The sequence below is a fragment of the Ammospiza nelsoni genome, chromosome 21 (genome assembly GCF_027579445.1).
Source record: "Ammospiza nelsoni isolate bAmmNel1 chromosome 21, bAmmNel1.pri, whole genome shotgun sequence".
NCBI classification, from domain to species: Eukaryota; Metazoa; Chordata; class Aves; order Passeriformes; family Passerellidae; genus Ammospiza; species Ammospiza nelsoni.
The window spans coordinates 4,547,286-4,571,648 of NC_080653.1; the positions used below are offsets into that span (position 1 = coordinate 4,547,286).

The 24,363-nt window shown below is 38.9% G+C and overlaps 1 protein-coding gene across 2 annotated transcripts in view; it reads left to right on the forward strand.

Annotated features, from left to right (window-relative positions):
• The window catches only part of ZZEF1 (zinc finger ZZ-type and EF-hand domain containing 1), a 61,072-nt gene that overhangs the window by 26,497 nt on the left and 10,212 nt on the right, over positions 1-24,363 (forward strand). Inside the window, exons 25-48 of one of the 2 annotated variants that reach the window (XM_059486707.1) lie at positions 1,449-1,597; positions 2,428-2,668; positions 4,166-4,245; positions 5,135-5,228; positions 5,788-6,304; positions 6,938-7,102; positions 7,747-7,866; positions 8,734-8,895; positions 9,609-9,738; positions 9,988-10,126; positions 11,039-11,204; positions 11,954-12,216; positions 13,170-13,342; positions 13,891-14,038; positions 14,585-14,724; positions 15,156-15,433; positions 16,538-16,712; positions 17,740-17,872; positions 19,102-19,298; positions 19,993-20,112; positions 21,014-21,202; positions 21,536-21,636; positions 22,127-22,262; positions 23,208-23,567. In XM_059486707.1, coding sequence (XP_059342690.1) covers positions 1,449-1,597; positions 2,428-2,668; positions 4,166-4,245; positions 5,135-5,228; positions 5,788-6,304; positions 6,938-7,102; positions 7,747-7,866; positions 8,734-8,895; positions 9,609-9,738; positions 9,988-10,126; positions 11,039-11,204; positions 11,954-12,216; positions 13,170-13,342; positions 13,891-14,038; positions 14,585-14,724; positions 15,156-15,433; positions 16,538-16,712; positions 17,740-17,872; positions 19,102-19,298; positions 19,993-20,112; positions 21,014-21,202; positions 21,536-21,636; positions 22,127-22,262; positions 23,208-23,567 — 4,376 coding nt within the window. The remainder of the gene's footprint in view (positions 1-1,448; positions 1,598-2,427; positions 2,669-4,165; positions 4,246-5,134; positions 5,229-5,787; positions 6,305-6,937; positions 7,103-7,746; positions 7,867-8,733; positions 8,896-9,608; positions 9,739-9,987; positions 10,127-11,038; positions 11,205-11,953; positions 12,217-13,169; positions 13,343-13,890; positions 14,039-14,584; positions 14,725-15,155; positions 15,434-16,537; positions 16,713-17,739; positions 17,873-19,101; positions 19,299-19,992; positions 20,113-21,013; positions 21,203-21,535; positions 21,637-22,126; positions 22,263-23,207; positions 23,568-24,363) is intronic. The other variant, XM_059486708.1, reaches the window with a different exon arrangement.

Genomic DNA, 24,363 nt, shown 5'->3' on the forward strand with positions numbered 1-24,363 from the left:
TTGGTGTGTTCCAAGCCCATGGGGGACTTGGTGTGCTCCGAGCCCATGGGGGACTTGGTGTGCTCCAAGCCCATGGAGGACTTGGTGTGTTCCGAACCCATGGAGGACTTGGTGTGTTCCAAGCCAACGACAGACTTGGTGTGCTCCAAGCCCATGGGGGACTTGGTGTGCTCCAAGCCCATGGGGGACTTGGTGTATTCCGAGCCCATGGGGGACTTGGTGTGCTCCAAGCCCATGGAGGACTTGGTGTGCTCCGAGCCCATGGGGGACTTGGTGTGTTCCAAGCCCATGGGGGACTTGGTGTGCTCCGAGCCCATGGGGGACTTGGTGTGCTCCAAGCCCATGGGGGACTTGGTGTGCTCCGAGCCCATGGGGGACTTGGTGTGCTCCGAGCCCATGGAGGACTTGTGTGTTGCAAGCCCATGGAAGACTTGCAGTCTTCCAAGCTTCCAAGCCCATGGAGCACTTGCAGTCTTGCAAGCCCATGGAGGACTTGGTTTTCTCCAAGCCCATGGAAGACTTGGTATCTTGCAAGCCCATGGAAGACATGGAATCATGGAAATAATCCTACTAAGCTGAATTACATTTATGAAGTAGTATGTTTTTTTTTTTCCCATTTAAAATTGTTCCCTGTCATCCACCCCACATAGGGAGTGTGAATATGGGGCCAGCAAACTGAAAAACTAACAAGGCTTAGGATACATCTGATTCTAAGTTTCACATAAGCATTTGATATTGAATGTGATGTGAAGTCACAAATTAAGTTTGGTTAATTATAGTAGTTAAGTACACTTCGGATTTCGGCCATGAAGATTTCGGCCATGAAGTAAATTAAATTTTAATAAATAATTTTTTTAAAATCTTCATTGTTTAGTTTGAAAGCAAGAACACTTATCTCTAGCTTCCTAAATCTGAATCCATCCACCACTTTGTGGAAATTAAATAGGGATAAAAAGTTCTTGCTCCAATCAGGTGCTCCATATTTAACTTGGAAAATTAGACAGCTATTTACCTGTGAATTCAGGGAACTAGGTGAAATGTTTTAGAATATTTTCTTCCTTTTTTAATATAAGCATACTTGCATATGACAAATTAGGTGTTTAGTCGGAGAGATAGCTTTTAAACTCTTTTAAATCAGAAAATTGCTATAGTTATACAGTGAAAATGTTTGATTTAAAGCCCTTCACTATAAGATATTGATTGTCATTATAAGATAAGATACTGATGCTGCCATTAATGAAGGAGTGTACCTCAGTTTTCTGTACCATGTTAGAAAAATAGAGAACATTGTTAAATTACTTGTTCAGTCTATTTGCATTAACTTTTTGTTGTGAGTTTGTTGTCAGTTGTTTTCCCTACTGGATGTTTAACATTTCTTATTTGCATTAATCTGTAAAAATAAAGAAAGTTATTTCCTAACTGAATGGTCTGTTCTGAATTTTTTGCAGAATTAGGTAGTGAAGCAGACTTGCCTCCTTTGAAAGTAACCTCAGTTCTTAATTCTCCTCTGTGGAAACCTGTCTTCAGGCATCAGCTGTGTCCTGAGGCACTCCCGGGAGCCAGGCAAAGCAGTGCCAAACACCAAGACAAAAACGAGGTACCCACTCAGCCCCTGCTTGTGTTCCCTTGGCATGAAATCCCTGTGGATCACAGAGGGATTGGCTTTATGGAGTTGGAATGCCCTTAAGCACACACTCCTGTGTTAAACTTGGGTCATTTGTGCTGTTGGATTCAAATACCAAGGGGGAAAGAAACTGTTGTTCTGTACCCTTTATAATTTCCATTTTCATGGGATCATCAAATGGTTTGGAGAGTGGTATTTTCAAGGGGTAAAATGTGAGAGTGTGGTAATTTCAGGGGCCCCTGTGGCAGGAAGGAAATGATGAATCTGACTCCATGTTCTTAGAAGGTTAATTTATTATTTTATCATATTATATATTATATAAAAAAATGCAATACTAAACTATACTAAAGAATACAGAAAGGATACTTACAGAAGGCTTAACAAGATAATAATGAAAACTCCTGACTCTCTCCAGAGTCTCAACATCTTGGCCCTGATTGGCCAAAGAGTGAAAACAACTCACAGCAGAATCCAATGGAACAATCACCTGTGGTAAACAATCTCCAAACACATTCCACATGAGTACAACACAGGAGAAGCAAATGAGAGAAGAATTGTTTTCCTTTTCTCTGAGGCTTCGCAGCTTCCCAGGAGAAGAAATCCTGGCGAAGAGATTTTTCCAGAAAATATGACAGTGACAGGAGAGACTTTTGAAGATGATCTCACTGACTCCCCACCTTGTGCAGGGGTGTGTTTTATTGCTCAGTTTGCTCAGGTGCAGTGGATAAATTGCAGGTTGAATTAGGATTGCACTGTTTCTCTCAGGCATTACTGCAGCTGATGTATTCCACCTTTCTCTGCAGGCTCGGAGCTCTCCCCACGATGTCTGCCGTAACTTTCTTATCGACTTTGCAAAATCAGATCCTGCCCAGGACTTCAGTGGGCAAAAATCTGAACTTTTCAAAGGACTTATACAGGCATGTAAAAAACAGACCCCAAAGACAGATATAGTTGCTGGTCCTACTGTTGATCAAGCTGTGAACTCAACATTTGCTGCTTTGGTGTATCTCACTCCCGATTTATTTGAGAAGCTTCAAAAATATGGTAACTCTAATATTATTAGATTATCTTAATAATGAAGACTTACAGTTTGTAAAAGGCTCTCTTACAGCTGAGTTAATAACTTTTAAAAATCAGTTCAGTGGGGCAATTTAAAGATGTTCTGTAGAAAGGTATCATTTAGACAGACTAGGTAAGCTTTCTTTCTAGAGTGTTTATTTTTTATCAACATATATTTTTGTCTTCAGGGCACTGGCAAAATAATAATCATCAGAAGCTCTTATTCTATAAAGCTATACCTAAAGAGGATAGTGATGTCCTCTGGGGCTTTAATTCAGAACAGTGTGGCTCCAGTTATTAGAGGTTCTTGGATCATTTTCTACATTGTACCTTTTCTAAAAAGCCAGCAGCAACTTCTGTTATTAACTGTTGGGGTTGGAGGAGGTGTGAGTTATCTCCCAAAATACCATTCTGTGGAAATCAGCCTTGCCATCCTCAGAATTATTTTTTTTTCCAATAGAAGATAATGCTTTGCTTTTGACTTACTGGCCATTGTATTACCATTTATGTATTTTTTAGTGGGTAAAATGAGGAACTTTTTGACTTACAGCATCCTTCCTTTAAATTTATTGATATGTTTGAAGTATTGGATAATAAGATGTTACTTGGTTTTGAAGGATTTCATTTTAGGTTTTCACTTTTTGTCATAATTTTGACACTAAACATTTTACATTTTCATAGAATGATTGAGCTATTTTTTGAGCTGTGAAGTTATGAGTAAAAGTGACTGACACAAAGGCTGATTTGATGACTAATATGGTTACTGCCTTTAGTCATTTTGTCTGTGTCTGACAATTGAGCTAATTTTCTGAGTGACATTGAAAACTGGACAAATATTAATGAGTGTTTGAGAAATCTATCCCACTGTTCTGTCAGTATCTTATCTGCTGGGACAGGCTAATTTCAGGATCCATGTTCACCTGTGCTGTGGGAAATTTGGAGAGGGGATGCTGAAAAGAATACAGGAGAAAAATTAGAAAGGGAGCATGGAAGAGGGAAGACTGAATAAGAATGTCTTTTCTCCATAGTCATTGTCAGGGCAGTTTGAATAGAAACTAAATTGTCAGATTTTTAATTTTTGCAAATTGCTCTTGAAAGTCCATTCCAGAAATTCATAGAGAAAACAAATACAACTATTGAGTTTTAAGTTACTGTTAAGCATTTGTTGATTTTTCTGATAAGTTTGCATCAGTGTTATTGCATGCATAAGGAAGGATTTTATTTTCCATGGCTTCAGGCAGCAATTTTGGGAAGAGATGAGAAAGTTACTCGTAAATTAACTCTGTAAATAAATCAGTCAAGGTGCAGTTTGTGTATTTAACCATATGAATGTTGGCAGGTTTATTCTCTATTTTTCTTACAGGTGTAATTCCAAGTATTGACTAAGAGATGAAGGGAAGGCTGTAGCATAATTTTAGTTAAGCAGTTGTATAAAAATGGAGCTGTAAATAAACAGGACTCTCTTCTTTCTCTCATTTCCAGTCAACAGTGGAGGCAAGGTGCCTTTGAGTGATGAGTTTGCACAAGTATATTCCCTGGCTGATTCCATTAGAATATGGATGGTAAGAACACTCAGGAGGATCTCTCTTAATGTCATTTACTTTAGTACTTTACAATGCAGTGTTAAGGACTAGGATGGAACAGTTATTATCCATCAGCTATTTTCACTTTGAAAGAATGTGTGTTAACTTTGAAACTTTGACTTAAATGTTTAATTGCATCTTTACACTCCTCTCCTTCCCTCAGCCCCAGATTTGTCATCATGGGTAGTAAGGACTGAATTTGACTGAAAATCAATTAGATTTGCTATCAAATTTAAATTAATTAGAAATGTGTTATATTTTAGCAAGAATGTATGTTATAAATTAGAAAGATTCTTACATTGCAGTTGTTTTCTTTTGAGGTATATCATAGAAAGAAGTGTGTCTTAGACATCAATCCATTGTCTTGTGACTTTCTCCCTCCTGTTTTCTGCCTAAATTCCAGGCAGGTTGATGTACTAGAGTTACAATGGGTGCAGATGCATGTTAAGATGAGTAATTTTACCCATTGCATGGCAGGTGATGTTTGCATCTGACAGAGCTTGCTAGGGGGGTGACATATTTTTGGATTACTTTATCTCACAACTAGATGTCTGTATTTTCCTGAGTGCTGAGGGTAAATGAGAAACCTGTTTTCCTTGGAGGACTGGTGCACATCACATCACAAGACAGGGAATGGCCTCAGCCTACAAAGCTTGAGCAGCTCAGGGTGAGGCTTTTACTGCTCTGACAGTTCAGGTGCTGCTCCTGTAGGCTCCAGGGTGGTTTGCTCTGCAAAGTTGGGAATAGTAACCACAGTCATCTATTCCTGAGATTAAATTCCTTTCAGTCATTACAGTCTTCATCCTGCCTTGCTGTATAGAGGCACAGAGAGAATCATATTTTAACTATTTTAACATCCTGTCTGCAGTTGGAAATGAAGCAGAAATCCCTGATGGGGAGGGGAAATGATGCTGAGGAGAAGCAGAACACAGAAGCAAGTGAGGTGAACCCAGAAACTCTTGGTGAGTGTTGCCTTGTATGTGTGAGCATTCCAGGTAGCTTAGGAAAGCATTATAAACCTGAAGGCATTATTTTTGCTGTGAAAGGTAAGTTAGCAGCTGGGGTTAGTTTTTCATACCTTAAGAGATAACCCAATGTACATTGAATTAATTATCTGGGATTGTGTTTTGCTATTCTCTGCAGAAAACAGTAAGAAAGTTCTGCAGGGACTGACCTTTCACTCAGGTCACCTGGTTCTGAACTTAGATTCATCTGTTGTTGTAGATACTTCTTAACATATTTAACTGATGTTAGGACAGCAGATGAATGTTATTAGAACAAAATGTGTTCTCACTGACTACTCTGTACTTCATATGGTTCAGTGTGATTATTCAGATTTAGCATTTGGAAATCTGAATTTAAGCAACCCATAGCATCATGATCAGTAAAACCAGAAAAACAGTATTTTCTATCTGTCTCAACTGAGAAGAAATAAGATAAATCACTTTCTTCCTAAGCATAAGACAGCAGATTTGTTGTTCTGTTGTCGTGATTTTAACTCTTCCAATCTTTATGCTGCAGCAAAACTCTGTGTGCAGAAGAGCCTTTTGTTACTGAACTTTTTGCCTATAAGAGCAAATACAAAAGATTGTGCCTCAGAGAGTTTGGAAGGCCAAGACATGGATGATCCCCAGCAGTATGTGAGTGATCAGTGCCAAAGACAAGGATCAGCTGTGGACATGGACTTCCAGGCAGCCCCCTCGGTGTCATCCACTGCAGGAATCCACCCTGTTTCAAAAGAGGCAGGTCAAGCATCACAGTCTGATCTGAAAGTTAAACAAATTCCACACCTCCACGAAGCAGAAGCTGCATCTGCATTTCATAGTAAGCCTGTTGAGGGTACAGTTTCCCAGCAGGAAGATGTGTCATCACCTCCTTCCACTCCCACCCGCAAGTCTCAGCTGGGCCGTGGCAGACTGAGGCTGCTGTCCTTCAGGTCAATGGAAGAGCCAAGGGCTGTGCCTACTGTGAAGGAAAAATACCCTATTTTGAAGAGCATTTTAGACTTTATTAAGGATCAGTCACTTTCACACGAAAGGTAAGCAAATTGAGAATGTTGTCAGTTATAATATACAGAAGCTTGTCTTCACACCTCTTCAGGTGGAATAAAATATTTTAGCAGCAAGCTAATATGGCAGAATATTTTGTATACAAACAGTTGTCAGACTTATGTACCAAACTTCAGTTATTCACAAGGATGTAGAGACTCAGAGAGTACTATTTCATTTCATTTGCTTCCATCACACAGAACAGAATGTAAAAAACAGTCACTTGGCAATTTGTCTTGCTTTCTCAGATGTGTTTGCAGAGGTGTTTTGCTTTTTCTCTACAAAAGCAAGGACATGGTGTATCACTATTACCAATCCTTGGTACCAATAGAGACAAGTTGCAGCTCTCATTAAATTACCTGTTATTCTGAAAATATAAATCAAAATAGAGATTTCCAATTCTCAGCTTGTCTGTTCTGGGCTCTAGATTATGGAGTCGTGCAGGAAGAGCTGAATTCTGTTCAAAGCTTCATCACTCACTCCAACTAATACATTGAAATACAGCTGGAAATTCAGATACAAAGCAATTGTGTAACTAGTCAGGCACTTCTTGAATTATTCTTTTATTTGTGTTGTTTTAAGCACAGTATTTTGAAGCTTTCACTGATATTTTTTGCTTTCAGTGTTTTAAAGGTTCTTGCTTTGAGAAAATCCCAAGGGCAGAGTATTTTGGAAGTGCTCAAGACCATCCGCCAGTGCCTGGACTCTCTTGGGCAGCCACACTGCTTTCACCCACCTTGTGTCCTTTTTCTCCTTGAACTGCTAGCCTGTCAGAAAGATTTTACAAAGTAAGTAATTATTTAGGCAAATCTCAGCCATGTGATTGACTGTCTTAGTTCTTGTGTTCCTCCAGCATGTATTAGACATGAGTAGAAAGTTCTGGTTTTTAATGCATGTGGATAATCAAAATATGACTTGAGGCTAGTTTTCAGGCTAGTAGGTATATCTTGTGTACTTCATTAAAAAAACCCCAAAAATTAATAATTATTTTCAAGTGAGACTTAGTTGCACAGCAGTTCATGCCATGAACATGTTTAACTCTGATTTTTGTGTTGTGTTTGGTGCTGTCACAACTCTGTCTCTTGGCTTCTCACTTGTCAGGAGCTTTCTGTGGTCATCTTCCAATGCACTGATTTCCTTTAAGACCCTGATTAGATTTTCATAAAGCAACTTTTTAGTTTAAAGGAGTGTTCTCTTCTTAGTGCCATGAGAATATTCTTTTTGTCTGTTCTGTTTCTTCACTTTTGATTCCTGGTACAGGATTCTTTCATTTTTGTTTGAAACTTCTAGACTGCATTTTTAAATAAAACTTAACATCCTTCCCACTTGTGGAGAGGGGTTAAAAAGGGTCTGTTTGAATAATTTGCACAAATCATGCTACCTAAAGTATCACAGTGAATTTAGGCTACTAAAATAACTCTTTAATTTGCAGCTACTTTGGAAACTTGGAAGGCTGTGGTGCTGAGCTGCACAAAGAGATTCGAGAGTCCTACTATCAGCTTGTTTTGTTCCTGGTAAATTCTGTGAAGGGATTCAGTACAATTAATGACAGGTACAGTACATTGCTTGCTTTATTTATGTGATTTTTTTTTTGCATTCCTCCACACCTCCTCCTTTGTAATTTATTCTTTGTCATTCAATGTCTTCATTAATTTTGTCTTTACTTTCCATTATTTACAGAACTAAATGAGGAACTTTGATCTTGTGATCAAAAATGCCAAGTTGGCTTTTTATTAGGAAATAAAGGAAAGCACAACAACTTACCAGTGTTAAAAACTTGACTTACTGCATTTTGTAGTTACAATTCTGCAGTGTGTCTCTGAACTTAGTAGTAAAATACTAGAAATAGCAAATTTATCATGGAATACTTGGGCAAGGGTAATGCCACAAGAAACATGGTAATCTGCAGCCATGCTTTAAAGTTAAAACTCATATTTTGGCAACATTCTGGTTAGATTTTGGAGGACTTATAGCCAGGTGTCCGAGAAAAATTTAATGGCTATAATGTCAGTGTCTCTGACAATAACTTTCAAGTCCTTTGTTCAGTTTCAAGTGAAAATGTCAAAAAGGTTTCAAACAGAATAAATTCCTGCAAATGCAAATAAATGCAAATAAGAGCAGAGACAAAACCTCTTTCTAATGCTCAGACAACACCATTGGCTTGATCTTAACTGAATCCAGAAGGAAAACTGTCTTTCTTTCAAATTCCATCGTTTGTACTTGATAAATTGTTTAAGTTGAATACTTTGATAAACCTGAGTTCCTGCCACAGAGTTCCTTTAATGCACAGTAAAGCCTGAAAATCAGTGTGTAGGGATTTTTCTACCCTTCCTCTCCCCACGCAATTTCGACTCTGGGTCTTTCAACTTTAGGTCACCTTTAGAACTGTCACATTTTAATGTCTTTTGTTTTTATTTAGGTCATTGCTTCCTGCCTTATCCTGTGTGCAGACAGCTCTCCTGCACCTCTTGGACATGAGCTGGGAGCCCAGTGATCTTTCCTTCTTTGTTGAGATTCAGCTACCACAGCTCCTCATGACAACATCACAGGAGAACATCAGTATCCATGACAGTGTCATTTGGTGAGTCAGGAGCAATGCAGCTTTCTCATGCTGCTAAATATTGATTCCATTTTGCCCAGGAGGGTTCCTGAACTTCCTGCTGGAACAAGCAGTAAGGGGACTATTAACAAGTATGGCATAATTCTGGTCAGTATCCAAGGATTTATCTGAAATATTTCAATTTTCTTGGCTGTATTCAGCAAAAAAGTCAATATTTTAGTATTGAAATTTCAGTATTTCAATAGTTTTTGCAAAAACTATTGGAATTTAGTATTCAGCCTGATTACTGCTGGAACACTTTGCTTGTTTAGCAGTGTAGCAGGAGGTATATAATACTGTTTATTGCCTTGATGAATGTCAAATGTTTTTAACACCTTCATTTGGCAATTTTATAGTAATTGTACTTGCACAAATGTGAAGGCCAAACTTGAGCAAATGTGAAGGCCAGAAAATCTTAAAACATCTGATCTGATCTGTCAGCATTCCAAAAGCTGTTTTGTAAGAGTAGATTTTCCTGATTTTTGCATTATGGTCCCCACATGTATTTAAGAACATGTCACAGAAGCAAGAAGCAGGTGTCTGTATGGTCGTTTATTAACTGAGTGAATGGGATTTCTCACAATTCTGTTTTCATTAGCATGTCACAGCACTTTGTTCTTCATTAAAAAGTAAAGCTTTATTAAAGGGAAGCCTGATAGCATTCAACCTTAATTTTAAGCTTGCTTTTCTTTTAGTCAGTGGAGTGAAGAAGATGAAATTGCAGACTACAAGCAAAACTGTGAATGGATGGATGAATGTCAGGATGTAATGTTTGAGACCTGGTATGAAAAGATAGCTCAAGCTGACCCAGAGAAACAGAGAAAGGTGACCTCATGTTTTGTATTTTTACCTGCAGAAGGGATAAATAAGAGACCTTTAAAAGCCTAAATGGCAGAAAGGAATCTGGTTTATTATTAATTTTCATTAGCTGGATCTCTGTAGACTTTCAAGAGTCTAAAATGATTAAAATATCCCGATTCATTTTTGGCAGGGGAAATGTTCTGCTTTGTGTCTGAAGCTTTGTGAAAGTCAGAAAACAATACTCAAGTAAATTGTTTTGGTTTATTTCTGTAGATGCACATGTTTGTGGCTCGTTACTGTGACCTGTTGAACGTAGACATTTCCTGTGATGGCTGTGATGAAATCGCACCGTGGCATCGGTACCGCTGCCTGCAGTGCAATGACATGGATCTGTGCAAAACCTGTTTCCTTGGTAAGCACCACTAAATAACCCCTCAAAACCCTCTATCTGAAGCCAAAACAGTATCTTGGAAGTTATTGTCTTGGCTTGAAAAGGCAGGTGTGTGCTAAGGAAGGTAGGAGTCTTCCTTGAAATGGAAAATGTAAATTGTAAACCCCCTCCCCCTGAATTATTATAATTTTGAAATTAAGGGGCTCTCAGGCAAAGATATGGGAATAGGAATAACAGTTCTTTACTAGGGAAGAAAATAAAAATAGAAAAATGTAGTAATACAAAACAACCCTGTCAGAGCAGTCCCTGCCCCTGTGTGTCAGGGGGTGTCCCAGCCCCATCCCAGGGGGGCTCAGCCCTCCTGCAGTGCCAGCTGTGGCTCTGCTGCAGCAGGGATCCTGCACAAGGGGGGAGTTTTCCTCTGCAGCTCCAGGGCTGCTGCAGATGGGCCTGGGCTCCCTCTGGCCATGCAGGGCAGCAGAAAGCTGCTCCTCTGGCAGTGCAGGGGGCAAAGGCTGCTGTGCTGTGCCAGGCTCAGATTGGATCCAGGCAGGAATGCTTGGCTCCTCCCCTGGGCGGAGCATCTCCCCATGGGATGCTGGCATTGGATCAGCCCTGCAGGGACACTCAGTGGCCATGGACAGCAGAGATCTGCTGGAGGGAGGGTTGGTGTGGCAGAGATAAAGAAAAAACTGCCCCATGGACAGCAGAGAGCTGCCCCAGCTCTGACAGATGGGGATAGAACACACACCCCAACTCACATCTTACAACCCAATCTTGCAACCCAGGACAATTAGACACAAAATAAAGTCAAACACTTTTCTCCTGGGTTCTTTACAAATGTTTAACTGTTCTTTCCCTAGTATGAATGTGAACTTGAAATTAGGAAAGGTCTTTTGTCAAAAAGATTTACAGGGAAGTCTTTCTTTGCAGGTGGAGTTAAACCTGAAGGACATGAGGATGACCATGAAATGGTGAATATGGAATATGCCTGTGATCACTGCCAAGGAGTTATCATAGGTCGGAGAATGAACTGCAACGTTTGTGATGACTTTGACCTTTGCTATGGATGCTATCATGCAAAGAAATACTCTGACAGGTATTAAAAATGTGATTTACTTTTCCCCATGTGGCAGAAAGACAATATTTAGTAGCTAAATACAGTCAGTCATTCACATGGTGCTTCCTATAAAGCTGTGTCTGACACCAGAACATCTCCTTGGTGTCCTTTGGAGAAACAAATATAGGTTCACTTGGGCAAAAATGTCTGGAAACTTGCCTCAACCTCTGAAGTCACTTGGTAGCAGTTGTTTTCTGGATATGGCTGAAAAGCTGCAGAAGGAACTACCAGTCCTGTATGACAAGACAGAAGAGACAATCCCTACTGTGGAAAACAACAATTTCTTTGCTATCATGCAAAGAAATACTCTGATAGGTATTAAAAATGTTATGACCTCTGGTGTCAAGCACTGTGGCTACAAGCCTTTCCCACAAATTTATAGCTCCTTGGAGAGAAGGAAAAGGTATTGGCAGGGCACATTTCAATAGCACAGCAATTAAAAATCTTCAATGACACACATGCTTCTCATGCCAGTAAGAAACCTATTGCAGTATCAGCTTCTAGACAACACCCTACCCATGCAAAGTCTTCCCTCTTCAACCATTCTACACTCGTTTCATTCGTGGAAAGATTAATACATAAAGCAAGAAATTGCTGTGCTATTGAAAGCAATGGGTTTTAAGTGTTTTCCTCTGAAGGTATTTTGTGTTGACTGACTGACTGACTGACTGTGTTGATTAGCAAAAAACCAAAAGCTGCATTCCTAAATGTGTCCCTTGTCCTTGCAGCCACCTGCCCACCCACAGCATCACGGTGTACCCCATGGTGACCATCCGCATCAGCGACCGCCAGCGCCTCATCCAGCCCTATGTCCACAACTACTCCTGGCTGCTCTTTGCTGCCCTGACCCTCTACAGTGCAGACCTGGCAAATGGGGAGGAAGTAGAAGGAGAGAAACTGGATCCTCAGGTCCTCAGTCATGCCAGGGTTCTGCAGCATCAGTGCATTCAGCTCATTGGGGACTGCCTGATGAAAGCGCAGCACGGAAAAGGTGAGTCAGCTCTGAACAATGCTTTCTACAAGTGTCACAAATGGCTGTGGTTACTGACTTGAAAGTTTCCAAAGGAAAGGGGAAGCTACTGTGTACTTCACTGAGAATAACTGTTTATGTAGAAAGCAAATGTAGAACAAGTGTCGTTCAGGGTCGCTGGAACATGGAAAATAGAGTACTTGAGAAAACTAATTTTATGCTAACATAAACATTGGACACAACTTGGCAAGTCTCTGGATGTTTTTTTTTCCATCTTAGCTGTTGTAAAGGGATCAGTCAATACAGCTTCTTCTTCTTTTAGTAATGTATCACTGACAGCTGAAGGACAGCAAATGACTTGGTGGAGAAAGTTTTTTGTTCTGCATCTCATGGGAAGAGGTTTTAAACTGTGTTTGTGGTATAAATTTCTGGCAGTGGTGTTCATTTGTCTGGAAATTGGGGGTTCTGTGAACAAAGACCTACTACAGAAAATAGGGTTATACAATAGGGTCCTATTTTGAATGTATCAAAATTTTTAGACTAAAATTCAAATAAGTTTTCTGGTAGTTTTTGGGAGCAGTCTAATACAACTGAAATACCACCACCACCAATAATCTGTTACTCATTAATTAATCTGTTTACAATATACAGTTCTGTTTTGCAAGTGGTCAGAATATTGAAAAATAAAACAAACGTCATTTGTTATTCATAATTTCCACTCTACTGTTTTCTTAAATTAAGACCTCTGCCCCAATGGCATCTTTGAGGTGGAAGATGTCACCATCTGTCCATCACTAGTATTCAGTGGAACTGCATAATTATATGAGCTTGATAGAAAATATGTTTTTGATTAAGTTAATGTTCAAAAGAATTGTTAAGAAGTTTGCAGTTCTCTTTTAAAGTGTTTAAGTTCTGCTTTTTATCTGTCTTGCCACTCAACAGCTAAATAACTTTCATAACTTTTTTGCTTCCAGGACTGAAAAATTTAGCTCTCCTCTGCATGTTACCAGAAGATGAGTCCATCTCAGAGAAGGGCACTGTTTCAGGCAGTCCTCCCACAGAGAGTGCTCCAAAAAGTCACCCTGGGGATAGAGCAGGGAGGGGAAGAGATGAGAAATGCAACCCAGGCTCGTTGGTGCATCGCAGTGTGAGTAGCTGTTACCTCCAGACCCCTGATATCACACATGTGATCTGATATTAAATGTCTTCAGGTGCTTAAACATCCTATTCTGAATGTGGGATGGAAATAAGGAATATTAATTATTCCATTTGTGGGTAAAAATTGGGGGGGAAAGGACACAGTTGTTTTTTTCATTAGATCTGGCTGATCAAAAACTTCTTGTTCTGAACTGATTTTGACAAAAGTGTTGCAGGAAAGAGCCTGTCTTGTCCTTTGTGAAAGGGCTGTCATTTCTCTTGCTTGAGTATTAATATGAGTTTCCTACAATTTAATACAGTCTTTAAAACTATTACAGTGTAATAATTCTATGTAGGGAGATATGAGCAAAATAAAAGAACATAATTTAATTGTACGGAAACTTAAAACATGAATACATCAAGAAATTCTTCCAGTAGAAGGTTTTGATACTCAAAGAAAAATGTTTGTCAAGTGCAGATGACTGAATTCTTTCCATGCTTGTTCCTGCAGGTATTACATTTTGTTTTAATCTTTTAATACTTCTGGTTTATTTTTAGGGGAAAGGAGATACTCGCAAGGAAATCCAGTCCCCTGCAGAAGATAAAGCAGGAAAACAAGAAATTGAAACCAAAGCTGTCTCTGCAAAGAAAGCTGCTGTGAGACAAGAGTCAGACTTGACTGTGGATGGGAATGTTCCTGCAACAGGTAAAAAATAATTTCTCATTTTCCCTGTCACAGAAATATCTACTCATCTGCAAACAAACAGCTGTCCTTTTTATTCCTAATCCAGTTTTGCATATTTTCAAATGTCTGCGTTGTGAAAACCTGCCAGACATTGCTTTGAGCCAATGCCTTGCAGTCTGTTTAAAGGAGTCTGGAAATCAGAGTTGATTTCCACAAGTATTTATCCATGTATGGAGATAATAGTCCCTGTTGATCTAACACACTTGTGTGTTCTGATGCACTTGGAGCAGAAAATAAGTGTCTTATCCTGTTAAAGATTGGGATTGTAAGAATTTTGAAAGTTAAATGGATCTGTCCAGCACTGTCCTATATATATTTTACTAGATGGTATAAATTTCTTTACCTTCTCTTTCTATACACTTTTATAAAGACTTCATTTTCAAATTGTAAAAATTCTTTTTTATAATTTCTATAATTTCATTGGATTATAAAAATTAAGCTATCACTTATTTATTTTATTTTTTATGTCTCTTAGGGGATTTTCTTATTTTGTTTTTATTTACAAAGCAGGTGACTCCATCTCAGAGGATTCAACCCCAAAACCAACAGAGAAGGTTTTAATACCTAGCCAGGAACAAGTTTTTGCTGAATGCTCTCAGAAGAGGATTTTGGGGTTGCTGGCAGCTATGTTACCACCTTTCAAATCAGTTAGTTCTTTTTACTTCCATCTGGGTTTTTTTCTATGTGCACAAATAACATGAATAAAATTCTTAGGAATTAACTGTGGGGTATGGACCCATGTTGCTTACATTTTATGAAATGTGAATTAGAATGTGTTCAGACATTGACAGCACTAAGGAATGTAAGAGCTTGTTCCTGGGTGGGGGGAGAGGGAAGGGAACTTTAATGTATCTGTGCAGTAGAGTCTTAGCTGTTAAGCATAGTTTAATCTATGGTCATGTTAGTGATTTTTTTATCATAGTCACATTAACAGGCCAATAACCAAATAGGAATGTAGCTTCTAATTCCTTCTGTCCCATTTGAAAGACCTTCAGAACAGAAGCTTTTGCATGTGCTGACTTTGACTAAAATTCTTGTTTTCTTTCCCTGCCTCACTGAGATTTTTCTCTCTCCACAGGGCTCCACAATGTCTCTGATCAACCTAGAACAAATACTTCCACTGATGTTTCATGTTGTAATCTCAAATGCTGGCCACCTGAATGAAACTTATCATTTAACCTTGGGACTCCTGGGCCAGTTAATCCTCAGGCTAATGCCTGCAGAAGTGGATGCTGCTGTGACTAAAATCCTTTCAGCCAAACATAATTTGTTTGTACCAGGAGATGGGTCTGCAGTGCCAGAAGGATGGAAGACAACTCATCTTCTGTTCAGTCTGGGAGCTGTGTGTTTAGACAGGTGCTTCTTACCTTAACCCAATCAGTTAATCTCTGCTGAAAAGTAATTTTTTTTCATGTATGCCTTGTTCATAGAGGCTTTTTAATAAGAAGGTAATTAAACTTGTACTCTGGTCATGGAAAGGGCTTAGCATCTGCAGCCTTTGTTGCAGTGGGAATTTTAATTTCCTTCCAGGGAAGGCTGGCTGCTGAAGAGTGGCCTAATTTCCTGTGCTTACCTCCACAGCATGTCAGGGAGGAGGAAGTGAGGTTTGGAAACTACAAGGAAAGCCAAAACTACAGTCCTTTACTTTTTCTGTGACACTCATTCTCTCACATTGTTACAAATCTCTTGTGTAACTTGGGAAAGGAGGAGGGTGTGTCACATAACTATCACCAGTGCTGGCTTCTGGATCTGGCTCTTCTATGCAAGAGTATTTGAGAGAGAGGTTTTTTTATAGTAATATTGCACTGGAAACAGCAGAGAAGGACAGATTTGGAAGATCCTGAGAGAGTTTTTAAGCATTCTGAGATTAATGTCATGCCTGTTAAATGTGACTTATTTTTTATTGTAATTGTGTTTTAGAGGAAAGCTTCATAAACAATTAGAAAAGCATATGAAATGATTTTCATAATTTTTAAATTTATGAAAAGCATACAAAATTTAAGAATATCCAGAGCATAAGCTGAGGGAAAGGATTTTCTCAAAAACTAGCTTTAGTGTAAGAGACCAGACTGACTTTAGTGTAAGAGACCCATCCCTGTAGGTTGTGTGATTCCAAGAGTGAGCAGGTGGTCATGTAATGGGAAATAAACCTCTTGCTGCCATGCAAACAGAAACTTCTGAGTTCTAAACTAAAATTCAGAGTTAGCCGTGGCAATGCTCAGGCACACTTGATTTGGGATCTTATTCTCAGAAAGCAGAATAATATTTATGCTCTATAGAAAACAAAGCAGAATTCATGTGTCAGCTGGCATGAAAGCCTCGAGTATTTGGAAAATCATTTCTTTAACAATTTGAAAGCTGCAGCTGTGACAGATCAGCAGTGCTATGCTGTTTTGAGGAGGAATAGCCTCAGGTAAGCTGCATTCAGCCCTCCTAACACAGCCTGCTCTTGCTTTGCAGCCGGGTGGGGCTGGACTGGGCGAGCTCCATGGCCGACATCCTGCGCGCCCTGAACTCCTCAGCACAGTGGCACCATGTCATTGCTGCCTTCACTGACCACTGCATTAAACAGCTGCCCTTCCAGCTGAAGCACACCAACATCTTCACTTTGCTGGTGCTGGTTGGCTTTCCTGAGGTAAGTGGTCTGGCAGTCCTAAAGGAAACAGAATTGGTTAAAGATTTTAGGCGTCTCTAAATATACACGTTCCATCAGTTGGAGACAACCTTTATAAACTCTCAAAACCTGATGTGTGTGGTGTATTCTGGGGTTCCCCGTGGCAGGAAGGAATGAATGTGACTCCATGTTCTTAGAAGGCTAATTTATTATTTTATGATATTATAGTATACTGTAGTATATTGTAGTATAGTATATTATAGTATAGAATGCTATACTAAAGCTATACTAAAGAATAGAGAAAGGATACTGACAGAAGGCTTAACAAGTTAATTAAAAATTCATGACTCTCTCCTCAGAGTCCAACACAGCTGGCTGTGATTGGTCATTAAGTCAAAACAATTCACATGTTGGATAAACAATCTCCAAACACATTCCACATGAGCAAAACACAGGAGAAGCAAATGAGATAATATTGTTTTTCTTTTTCTCTGAGGCTTCTAAGCTTCCCAGGAGAAGAATCCTGGGCAAGGGGATTTTTCCAGAAAACATGACAGTGACAGATGTGTGTCAGAGTTCACATCTTTCCTGTAGTGCATAATTAACAGTGATCTAATGAAGAATAATGAGCTGGTTTTGCCTGGCATTTCTTTGGATGCTGCTTATAACTGCTACAAGCAAACCAGCTTCATTTGTTTCAGTATCTAAAAGGACTTCTGTACAAGCAAAACAATCCATTCTCCATTCTCCATCTTGATGTTCATAACTGATACAATGCCTATGTAACATTAAGTTGGTTATTGTAGGCATTTGTTTTATAGTCTTGAACTTCCATTTTCTAAAGAGCAGCAAATACCAGGCATCAAGCAGTGGTTCAGCTAAAAAATACAATAGCAAAAATAAGCAATACAATAAAATACAGTAGCAAGAATAAGCAATACAATGAAATACAATAGCAAGAATAAGCAAATGTAACCAATAGAAGACATGGCTGTGTATTTGTAAATTAATATTCCAAATGCTAACTGCATTTCTGCTGCTGTTCCAGGTGCTGTGTATGGGCACTCGTTCTGTGTACATGGACAATGCTAATGAGCCTCACAATGTGATCATCCTGAAGCACTTCACTGAGAAAAACAGGGCTGTGGTTGTGGACATCAAAACCCGAAAGAGAAAAACAGGTTCTGTGACATTTTTGTTTTATCAGAGAATCACAGAGTATTTCCTTACAGTTTGTTAAAAGCAAATGTTAACCACACCACTGAGCAGAGTTTGAAATCCATTATTAGTAAGTTGTCTGATTTTCTGCTCACAGGTTACCAGATTCTGCTTGCATGTCATTGCCAAATTGTGAAGCTTCTGCAGAAATTATTTCAATTATTTTTATTCAGAAAAGGATTTAGAAAGCTGTTGAGACCTTTCTGTTGATTGAGAAATCTCAGAAGCAGGCTTTTGATGAAGATAAAGCAGTTGTTTAAAGACTTGTGTAGTGCTTGTGTGTTATCCTTTAAAAACCTGTGCTTAATGTTTTAGAACAATTGCTAATTATAAAACAGCTTGGATATCCCTAAAATTTCAAAAAGATCATTAAAAAAATCAAAAAAGATCAATTTATTTATTAATTAATATAAATAATATAATTATATATAAACAAAATATATATAATATATTTATTAATATATATTTATATATTTATATACTTTCAATATAGAATATATTTAATATGCCAAACATTTCATACTATTTAATATTGAATGTATATTTAACATTTAATTAATATATACATTTTATATATACATTTATAACATTTAATTAACATTTAATTTAATATATATTTAACATTTCAATTTAATATTTAATATATATATTTTATATAACAAATCAGTTGGGTTTTTAGGAGCAAGGGCTTTTTTCTTTGTATGACCTAATGTAGTGAAGTTAATAAAGCAAAGGTTGTTCTAAGATTTGACTACTGAAGTTGTGTAAAAGACATTTGGAAAAATCAACAGACTAAACCACTTTTTGATATTCAAGGAAGATTTGAATATAAAAGCTCTTCTTTTTGTTTAACTGTTGACATTTTAAACAGTAAGATCAGCAATATTTATTTCATCATATCAATTGCAGGTCAGAATTTTCCCCATTTTCGTTGTAAAATACATCATGAGCTGCTGTGCTGCTAATAATGCAAATATGTGCTGTTGCCAGAAGCGACCTGGGGATTTTTAACTTTCACTAAAAAATGAAATACTTTCTTGACTGTTCAGGGAATCTGAGATAATTTTTGTATTAGACCTTTTTTAGAATATAATTGATGTAAGGATGTCTCAACCTCCTCACATCTGCTAAGAGATGACTCTACAACATTTTGATGTGAACCAAGTAAATTATGTTTTTTTCTCTCTGGTAGTGAAAGACTATCAGTTAATTCAGAAATGTGGGCAGGAGGGCAGTGATTCCCAGACCCAGCTGAGGCAGTACCTGCAGCACTTTGTCCTCATCTCCACCCACCTCCTGCAGACCAGCATGGACAGCAGCTATGCTGAGGCAGTGGAGACAACCTGGGTCCTGTCACTGGCTCTGAAGGGGCTCTACAGAACTCTGAAGGTACCTGACACAGAATATGATAAAAAACCAAAAATTCGTGTTCTACCCTGTGCTGCAGGAACTTGGGTATTGACTGAGCCCACTGGGGAATCACCACAAGGGCATTTCTGTCCCAGCTGGATCCTTTATTCCCAGTCTGTAGGGGGTTGGAAATGTTGCTGGGCTTTAAATGGCTTTTGTGAGTCTGAGCTGTAAGTTGTTTTGATTCTCCTCTGTGGGGGCCAGCCATTCAGGAGAGCTCAGGAAGAATTTCCTAGAGATAAGTCAGCTTCACTCCATAAAATGTTTTCTCACTCCTGAAGTATTTGAAGAGGAAATTTTTCTTTTTTTTTTTTTTCCCCTTTTTTTCCCCATTTTTTCACTATTTCCTTTTCCCCTTTCCTTTTCCCCTTTCCTTTTCCCCTTTCCTTTTCCCCTTTTCCCCTTCCCTTTTCCCCTTCCCTTTACCCCTTCCCTTTTCCCCTTCCCTTTTTCTTTTTTCCTGAGTTACTACTCTGTGCACATCACAGATGATACCCTTAGGGGATTTGCAATGGGGATTTTTATTTTAGGGAAATGCAAGGAAAAGATTCCCAGTGTAATTCATCTGGGCAGGAAATTCACCCAAGGCTGTGTGACAAAGCCTCTCAAGCACTGTGATGCATTGTTCCTTTTTTAGTTATTTATTTTAATGTGTGTGTGTCTGTGTGTGCAGATTCATGGCTTTAAGGAGATCCAGTCTGCCTTTCTTCAGTCTGGTTTACTCAAACTCCTGGTGAAGAAGTGTAGCAAAGGAACTGGCTTCAGTAAGACTTGGCTTCTCCGAGACCTGGAGGTAAGAAAAGTGACAGTTTGTAAAAAGTCAGGCTTCACACAGTGGCATGAGAGGTTATGGCAGTACCCTGCCCTCCTGGGGACTCAGGATTATCCCTAATTAATCTCTAAACCAATGTTCACTTAACTGTATCCCTTAATCTGCCTCTTCTGCCCATCATAATCCTCTGGATAACAGACTAAATTCTTTAAAGCAGGAGCTGATTTTCACTAATATGATTTTATTTGGAAAACAATTTGCAGGATGAGACATTACTCACCTACTCAGATTGTTTTATGGATTTTATTTAGACTGTTCTTGAGAATTCCATTCTTCAATTTAGAAAATAATCTCAAAGAAAAGCATGACTTGCACAAGGTTTTGCTGCAGTGCAGATGGGGAGATCAATGCACACGTGGGCATATTCTTTCCCAGTGGTTGTTTATAGCTGAAAGATAAGTGTGGTTCAACTGTTAGTTATGTTTTATCTTAGGCAGGAGTTGTGTTAGTTCATCTTTAGGACTATGGAGAAGCCAAAGGGATGTTTTCAAAGGAGCAGGGTGTGTAGGGGCATCACTGGCATTTTGTGATGGTCACCTTTGCTCTGGTTTTGTCTTGGAATCTTCAAATCTTTGTTGTACTGAAATGGTTAAATAATTACTTTCTCGACTTCCTTTGCACTTTCAGCTAATCACTGAAGTTGTCTTTGCAGCATCATGGAAGGTGTAACTCATTAGTGAAGTGGGAAATGGTTTTGGTTTGTGTTTTGGGGTTGGTTTTTTATTTTTAGGTGTGCTTCCTTATAAAATAGCATTTGTTAAGCACTGTTCAGGTCTGATAATGTTCCTCTAAGATGCTGATTGCAAATAAACTCCTAATACCTGCAGCTGTCACACCATATGTTACCTTTTTTTCTGTGCAGATTTTGTCAATAATGCTGTATTCCTCAAAGCAAGACATCAGTTCCCTGGCTGAGCAGGAGGATACTGAACTGGAAGACAGGGAACAAGATCAGGATGTGGAGCAGCCTGTTGTTGGTCCTGTTGACTTAGAGCAGAACAAACTTGATCCTCTGGAGGGCCTGGATGAAGCCACCAAAATTTGCTTCTTGGTATTTAAATTAATTTACCTCCTTTTGGGTAAATGGGCATTTGCTAGTTGCATAAAACATTTGGTGATTCATGTGGTTGTTTTCCTTCTAAATTTATAGAGTATGGGTCTATGTGATTGCAGTGCATCATTCTTTAATGAAAATAAAATAGATCTACAGTAATGAATGCTACAAAATCATTATACTGTGTTATACTAAATTGCTTCTCATTATTGTTAATCCAGATGCTAAGTTCATTAATTCTCTACCTCATTCTTAAAGAAATTCAGTCTTTCTTTTCCTCCTCTGATGTATTTTTGGGGTTTTTTAAATTTCTTTTTGCTCCTTGCTCAGATGACACATGATGCACTTAATGCACCTCTCCACATTCTTCGAGCCATGTATGAGCTGCAGATGAAAAGAACTGAATCTTTTTTCCTGGAAGTTCAAAAGAGGTATGTGAAGTTCTGGGTCCAGCAGAGAAAGTGGTGGGTGAAAATCTAAAATCCTCTCAGTGCTGGATAGAAATTCTTCCAAGGATAAGATTTAGTTTTCATGTGTGAAAAAGTAAGGAAATAAACTCTGCTAAGTTGTATTTATGGAAGCAAGTCACCATCCTCTGAAACACATCACATGCTCCCATATGAAGTTCCACTGTGGCTCTAAATTCTGTGCACTGAGTCGAGTCAAGAGCTCACATGTGGCTTCTGGTACTCAGAGATCTCACAGAGACACCATGTTCTCACAGAAATGAGTGATTTTTGTAACATTTAAATCCTTTGGCTTGTTAGAACAGGGGAACAGTTAACATGACAAAAATAGACAGAGCTTAATCTTTCCAAAACAGAAGGTGGGAAGATTTAATTTGCATTTAATTGCCCTAATTGAGTTTGCATTACTTTGGAAACACATTTGTGTATTTTTGATTTCTTTGCCTGTGTGAAGGTTTGATGGGGATGTGATCACAACGGATGAGAGGATCCGGACCCTGGCTCAGAAGTGGCAGCCCAGCAAACGCCTGAGGCTGGAGGAGCAGAGCTCCAAGGCAGTGGATACAGACATGATCATCTTGCCCTGTTTGGTATGGACACCTCTACAAACAGCAACAGCTGGAAAATAATCAATTCTGGCATTCATGCCTGCAATTTTTTTTATATATATCTGAAATAATCTGTTATCAATGTTTTATGTCAAAATTAATAAGCAAGTATTTCTTCCTTGTTATTTCTTCCTTAAGGAAGTGAAAAAACTTGATTCCCACATCAGGAGAACAAATTGTGATTGCAGGCTGTAATTTCCTCCCCTTACCCAAGAGAGATTGTATCTCATTGCTGTAAGCCTATGCCCTGCTACTGTTTTAGCATATCATTGTTATCTTAAATTCAGAAGAAATAGGAAGCAATGAATTTATCTTGTAAAGTAGACACTACACTTGCAAGCTTTGGGTTTTGTATTGAATTACAGGGTCCCACAGCTCTGCTTTATTTTGAGGGCTCACTCCTGGCCATGAGGTGTCACCAGCACAGCTGTTTATCAGTTGCATAGCAAAGGGGAAGGAGCTTCCTGAAGCAGTTTCACATAATTAAAAGAAAAAAATAGACCTTTCAACAGCTTATACAGAGGCTGTGAAATACCCACGCCTGGAAATTGTCCAAACTTAACTGGACAAAGCCCTGATTTTGAAGTTATCTCAGCCTTAAGTCAAATTTGGAGCAAGTGATCTCCAAAAGTTCCTCCCAGTTGCCTCATTTTAGGGCACTTGGTAGCTTTACCTCTGTAGGTGAGCTTCAGTTAACACTAATTCTGGTTAGAATTCTGCCTGCTATTTCCACAAATGCATCAGTGTGTGTAGACATAAACAATGTTTCTCAGGAAATCTGTAGCTGTGTCAGATATCCTACATTTGTGGGGTTTTTTCACAAATTCATTTATAAATTCAGCTTGCAATTTTTCCGGTCAGATATCCAAACAAAAGGCAATAAATTATTAACAGCCTGTTTTCAAACTTGCATTTCTCTTCTTGCAGTCCAAGCCTGTACTGTGTGATAAAGCAACAGAAGAAACCAATCCTGTAGCCCAGAAACTCATCACCAACACAGAGAGTGACCTGCAGCTGAGCTACGCCAAGCAGCGCCGCACCAAGAGCTCCATCCTCCTGCACAAGGAGCTGGACTCCAGGAGTAAAAAGGCTGTCAGGGACTACCTGTACCGTGTCAATGAGGCTATTGCAGTTCTCTATGCCAGGCATGTGCTGGCATCCTTGTTAGCTGAGTGGCCTGATGATGTGGCAATAAATGAGGAAATCCTAGATCTCAGTGGCCCAGCCCATATGACATACATCCTGGACATGCTGATGCAGCTAGAGGAGAAGCAGCTATGGGAAAAAGTAAGTGGATTTCACTTAGGATTTCACTTAGACATGTGAACAAAACCTGTGCCCACATGCCATGAGACTCTGACTAACAGGAATACATGCAGTTCCTTTTTGCAACGAAATTGAAACTCAGAAATTTAAATTAGTTCTGAAAAACCAGTTGGAATCTGTCAGTCTTGATGTGCTGATCTTGTTAAGAGAAAATGAAAAGATAGCTGTGTAGAGAGAACTCTTTCAGTTATGAAAGAGAAACTGGTAAAATAGGCAGTCTGGTTTGAAAATAGACAATATAGATGGTAATCTAGAGAAATTGGTAAAATTGGCAGTGCCTTTTAAAAGCTGCTGTTTTCTTAGATCTCAATGTCTATATTGTAATACCTGCTACTCCACTGATGAGCTGCTGGTGGAAGTGATCTCGGAATTACAATAGAATGTTTTAATGAAAATGTCAGCTCAAGGCTTCACAGCAGTCAAAGCAAATCAAGTGCTGGGAATCTTCAAAAAGGGAATGAAAAATAAAGCAGAAGTCATTGATATGCCACTGAACCAATGCTATGCACTCTTTTGAACTGCAGTGACTCCCTCATCTCCTTAAAAAATTAAAATAAGGTGCAGTACAACTGGAAGAGGCCTAAAGAAGAATGGCAGGGATTATTACAGCCATAAAATAATTTCAGTATGAGGAACCAACTGGTTTTCTTCCTTCTGGATCTTTCCCCTGTGAGGCATTGAGGGAGAGGGAGCAATGGAAAAGTCTGTTCATCTTTCTCTGTAGGTTTAAAGCAGTAAATAGCATGCAAAAGTTTAG